Consider the following 6,000-nt stretch of genomic DNA (forward strand, 5'->3'; position numbering starts at 1 on the left):
GCCCTCTCTGAGTGGTTTAGAGAGTCAGCATATTGCCCCCAACAATCTGGGTCCTTATTTTACAGACCCTGGAAGGATGGAAGTCTGAGTCAATCTTGAGCCTGGTGAGATTCAAATTGCCAAATTGCAGCCAGCCGGCAATCATCAGAAGTAGCCTGCAGGTCCGCATTCTAACCACTGCACCTCTGCGGCTCTTTAATCCTAGAAATGGTTTTCCATCTGGCATCCAAATAGGCCAGGCAAGGCTTTTGCCCCAGTCCAAATGCACATTTCTGTCAACAAGTCAGTATCCTGGTCCCAAACTAATTAGCGTTTGTAGACCATTTTCGTCTGAGCCTGGGAACAAATTGATAGCCAAGAAATAGCTTTCGCCACCAGCAAGATATAGCTCTCTCTTAGGGAGCCCATTTAATGTTGAGGTTGTCAGCTAATAGTAATAGCTTTCAAATGCTTTTCATGGGTAGTTTGGAGGACAATCATAATACAGGCAACAGTGGTAACATTAATGCTTTCTAATCTCACAGGCTGCACCTGAAATAACAATTGAAAACAAAAATAAGAAAAATGAACTTTGAGTCATGGATACTATGGTCATTGGTTAATACAAATAATGGCTGCACTAAGAGGGGATTAAAAATCCCCTGGTAGCGAAACCTACAATGGGAGTACTGGTAGTCCTCGACTTATGAGCACCATTGAGCCCAGAATTTCCATTGTTAAGTGAGATATTTCAGTGAGTTTTATCCCATTTTACAACCTTTCTTGCCACATTCACTGCACTCAATAAGTCACTCCGTTATTAAGTGAATCTGGCTTCCCTATTGACTTTGGTTGTCAGGAGGTTGCAAAAGGGTCACAGCAATGGTCATAAATATGAGACATTTCCCAAGCATCTGAATTTTGATCATGATCATGGAGATGCTGGAAAGATCATAACTGTGAAAAACAATCATAAGCAACATTTTTCAGTGCCGTTGTAACTTTGAACGGTCACTAAAAGAAATGTTGTAAGTCGAGGACTGCCTGTACAGTGCAAATCCAGAATCAGGTTAGATACCATCCTTCTGATCAACTGCACAGTCCATTATTTGGGGATTAAGGTAAAGGCGAGTAGCTAAAGGTGAGTAGCTCTCATCCATCTCATAGGGATTAAAGAAACCAGTTGCACATCACTACCATGTCTGCATTAAATAGACAGGAGAAAAGTTGCATATCCTCAGCATAGAGCTGACAAATAAAGCAATTAATCTGGACATCTTTACACTCCTGTGCCACTCAGTGACAAGGTGCTGCTGCCTGAGATGAGCATGAGTATTTCCACAGTCAGGGAAGAAAGGTGGCGGAGAGCCTCTTCAAGGGCCGTGGTGGCACAGTGTTTAGAGTACAGTACTGCAGGCTACTTCTGCTGACTGCCAGCTGCCTGCAATTTGGCAGATCGAATCTCACCAGGCTCAAGGTTGACTCGGCCTTCCATCCTTCCGAAGTGGGTAAAATGAGCACCCAGATTGTTGGGGGCAATAGGCTGACTCTGTAAACCGCTGAGAGAAGGTTGTAAAACACTGTGAAGTAGTATATAAGTCTGTTATTGATATTCAGTCTGACATCTTTCCCAGTTGACTGCCTGAAGCAGAGAACCCATTCTTCCTCTTGAACTGCTCAGGCCTGAATCAGTATCAATTGGGTTTTTTTATTTTTAAAAAAAGCAAGAGGGATTGTGTGAAACAGCATTCATGGAATAATGAGATGGACCTATTGTTCCCACTGTATTTGGGGGCTGCTTTCCAAATAGGGGCAGGACAACCAAAAGCCAATCAATTTACATTATGTCCAGACTAACAATTTGGAAACACATTGCGATCACATTGTCTAAAATGTGGCTTTCCATCTAATGGAATGGTTCCAATGCAGTCTTTCTTTTTGGTAGATGATTGGCACAATAATGGCATTTATTTAAAAAATTAGCACCTTTTCCAACTAACATATTTAATGAAAAGGCATAATTTTAAAAGCCACATCAGCATCAGAGGCAGCAGCTCATTTCACTAGTATGGTAGCTTATACTCTCTGTGTCTGAAGAAGTGAGCTGCAGCTGACAAAATCTTGTGCCTTTCAATATGAAGACACTGAATGAAATATGTAAAATGGAATCACAAACAAAAGTTGATGCCTTAATCCAAGAGAAGTAGCTCTATGACTATGACGACTCTCACAAATCACAGTTTTAAAACATGCCTTCTCCTAAATGTCCTTGGAAAGGACAGTATTTTGATCAGAATACCTTATAGGTACATTCCAGGACTAATATACAGTCACAGATTCAGCAATCGATTCAGAATAAGAGAAATGGGATGGCTTCTTTTGATGGGAAATAGAAGTTAGAAGGATTTTTGGAAGGCATCTAGGCTCAATGCAGGGATTTTTCAAATCTACCATCCCTGACATATGACTAACCAGCCCGTTTTTAAATATTTCCATGCAAAGAAAGGCCAACATCTTCCTTGGCAGTCTGATCTTGTGACCGCTGACTTTTAAGCCAAAATCTGGTTCTGTTGCTATTTTCACCTATTAATTCTAATTCCAGTCTCCACTGAAAATCAGTCTGCTCTACTGTATCTTCTGCAGTGTAGACCTTCTGATATGCACAGACAATCCCACGTCTCTTTTTCCCCTGAATAAACAAGTGCCCCACGGTTCTCATGAATATCATAATAGATTTCTTCTGGATCATTCTATGTACCAGAGTCTCCATTTGTGGTGGTTGGCCCATTTAAAAATGACTTGGATGAGGAGTTTAAAAATATGCAAACGACACAAAAATATTGTAGGGGGGAGGGGGAATAGCAAACACTTCAGAGGATAATATAAATGATTCAGGGCAATCAGGAAAGGCTAATACAATCAGAGAAAAGAACAAAATGAATGTCAACAGTTAAAAACACAAAGTCCTATGTTTTGGTAGGAAATATCAAAAGACATGAGTATAGGATGGGGGAGGCATACCGGGCAATAGTACACCTGCAAATTTATTTATTTATTGAATTTATATTGCTGCCTATTCCCCCATGTTGACTCAAGGCAGTTTACATAATATAAAACCACATTTAAAACAATAAAACTAATAAAAAGAATAAAAAATATGGTATAAAATAATAAAATTACCCCCACCCTCCGCACCTCACATGAGCCATTTAATGGGCTCCATCCCACTCTGGGTTCCCCAGGCCACTGGCAGAGCCAGGTCTTCAGTGCCTTCGGGAAGAGTATTAGAGTGGGGGCTGTTCTAATCTCTGGGGGGAATGATGTTCCAGAGAGAGAGAGCCACCACAGAGAAGTCCCTTCTTCTGGGTCCCACAAGGTGTATCTCCCTCGGGGATGGGACCCGCAACATTTCCCTACCTGGCCGCTCTGATGGGTCAGGTAGAGGTGACCGGCAAGAGACGGTCCCTCAAATAACCTGGTCCCAAGCCATGAAGGGCTTTAAAAGTGGCAACCAGCACCTTGAATTACACCAGGAAGCAAATCGGCAGCCAAGGCAGCTCCCTCAGGAGAGGTGATACATGTGCACACTACGGTATGTATAAAACCATGTGGGCCATTGCATTTTGTACCAACTGAAGCTTCCAGATGCTCTTCAAGGACAGCCCCATATAGAGCGCGTTGCAATAGTCAAGACAGGAAGTGACTAGGGCATGAGTGACTGTGAGTAGGGATTGCAATCCTCAGTTGCATCAATAGAAATATAAGGCGATGCTCAAGAGAAGGTACTTTTCCCTGTTCCGCATTGATCAGATTATAGTTCAGCTAGTGGATCAAATTGCAGTGCAGCTTATTTGATGGGGAGCATCCAAGATGATAAAGTGCCCAGAAGAAAGGGGGGGAACCTAGTTAAAGGAATGGGGTGTATTTAGCTTGGAAAAGAGGAAATTGCAAAGAAGATAACTGTCATCAGGTACCTGGAGGACTGTCATGCAAATACAGCAAAAATTTTCAGAGTTATTTCAGAAGGCAGGACAAAAAACAGCAGGCTTCTATTCCTGGGAAGTAGCAATGACAATAGCACTTGGGCTTATATATCACTTCACAGTGCTTTACAGTCTCTCTCTAAGCGGTTTTAGAGAGTCAGCATATTTGCCCCCAATAATCTGGGTCCTCATTTTACCCACCTCGGAAGAATGAGTCAATCTTCAACCAGCTAGGATTGAACCACTGACAGTGGGCAGAATTAGCCTGCAATACTGCATTCTAACTACTGTACCAACATGGCTCTTTGGGGGTTAAGGTATAGGTGAGTAGATTTCATCTGGGCATTAGAATTTCCTAATGGTGAGAAGCTGTTCAAGGTGGGCTCCCTTTGCTGGGGCAAAGCCAATAGCAGCTGACTATCAACTGGCAGGATAGCATAACTCCGAATAACGTTGCTGTATTTTCATGACAGTCTTTCAAGGTACTTGAATACCGTTCTTTGCAGTTTCCTCTTTTCCAAACTGAATACATCCCAATCCTTTAACTCCCCCCTCTTTTTCCAGGCACTTTATCATCTTAGTTGTTCCCCCATCAGATATGCCGTAGAAGCAGATTTCTGCAGGGGACGAGGGGTCGGACTGGATAGTCTCTAAGGTCCCTTCCGAGCGCTTCGATTCTACGCGCTTTGCCTGCAGAGAGGCGTCTTCTCACTCACCGAAGAGCCTCTGCCCGCCGTTGTTCGCGCTGCCGTTTTGGCAACCCTTAGCTATTATTTCCACCTTACCCCCTCAGGAGGTAATAACCCTCCTTGACTCCTTTTCGCCTCACGGGAACGCGCGGGCTTCTGAAACTTAAGAGCCGAGCCGGGCGCAGAAGCCTCGCACACGATCCTCAATCAAGGCAGCCTGTCAAGAGGCCGACGGTGCGCCCGTTTCCCTCCCACCCGCCGCCGCCGCCACCCTGGAAAGCGAGCGCCTTGCGAGCTTCAAGCCTCCAATGACTTCGTTTTACTTTCCTGCCTCAGGAGTGAGGAGGAAAGGACGCGCGCGAGAGAACCAAGCTGAAGTTCAGGGCGCGCATTTGAGGGGGAAACGGCAACGGGGCTTTGAGTGGGGGGGGGGGAGAGAAACGGGAGGGGGGGCAGACAGGCGAGGGATGCGTAACTGCGCAACTGCCCCTCCTCGAATAAAAGTCTTAAAGAGGCGCCCGCTCTTTGCACGCTTGCGCGCGCCCCTTTCATGTAACGCGCTTCCCACACAGGGCCACAGTCGGATCCTCTGACGCAGCCCGCAATTCCGCGCGCGCTCTCTCGCTCGCGCCGAAGAAAAGCCGAGGTCTCTCTCTCTCTCACACTCACTACACAAACACACGCACGCACACGCACCTTGGTCAGCTGCATTCTGGCGGCGCCCGGTTGGCTCTTGTCCTGGCGGCGTGCGGAGCAGCACTCGGGCCCCCAGCACTCGGAGCCGCCTGCCCTGCCCATACGACCCCTTCTTCTGCTTGCGGACTCCTGCCCCGGCGGCGAGGTTGCGACTGCGGGTCTCTTCGCCTCCCCTTTCGCGGCTGGAGGATCCGACTCGCCTTGCAGACTCCTCCTCCTTGTCCCTCTGCCCTCCCCGCCCGCCCCGTCCCCGCCGCTCTCCATCTCCCTGACAGTCGGAAGAAGAAGAAGAACCAGAACCAGAGCGAGCCCTGCGAGTTTACAAAAAGCCCGGCCTGTAAACAGGTGGCAAAGCCCGTCTCCAAACTGAAGGGAGCCTAGTGTTTGAAAGGGGGGGGGGGGTAAGCCCGTGTCTATAAAGCTTGGACCATTTCGGGGAATAGCATGGACTGAGGAAGGGGGCGTGGGGTGGGGGTGGGGAGTGAAGGGAGAGATGACATACTACTCTTGGAAAGAGAAAGAAGATGGCTTGTCAGAATGAGTGTAGACTCCAGCTAGCGTAGCGGCATAATTGGAAACACATTACCCTTGGAAAAAAATCCCTCCAGAGCAGTTTTAAGAGTAACAAAGAGGCATGTGTGCGGTTCAGCCAG

General features: G+C 46.5%; 1 protein-coding gene across 1 annotated transcript in view; it reads right to left on the minus strand.

Annotated features, from left to right (window-relative positions):
• The window catches only part of TNS2 (tensin 2), a 161,984-nt gene extending 156,456 nt beyond the window's left edge, over positions 1–5,528 (minus strand). The window contains exon 1 of the mRNA XM_087710626.1: positions 5,348–5,528. Within this exon, the coding sequence (XP_087566752.1) occupies positions 5,348–5,449 (102 nt within the window). The 5' untranslated portion in view covers positions 5,450–5,528. The remainder of the gene's footprint in view (positions 1–5,347) is intronic.
• Between the last annotated feature and the right edge of the window lie 472 nt (positions 5,529–6,000).

This window comes from Thamnophis sirtalis, unplaced genomic scaffold (genome assembly GCF_051295495.1).
Source record: "Thamnophis sirtalis isolate CommonGarterSnake01/CBP01778 unplaced genomic scaffold, rThaSir2_p1.2 scaffold_3, whole genome shotgun sequence".
In the NCBI taxonomy this organism is placed as follows: Eukaryota; Metazoa; Chordata; class Lepidosauria; order Squamata; family Natricidae; genus Thamnophis; species Thamnophis sirtalis.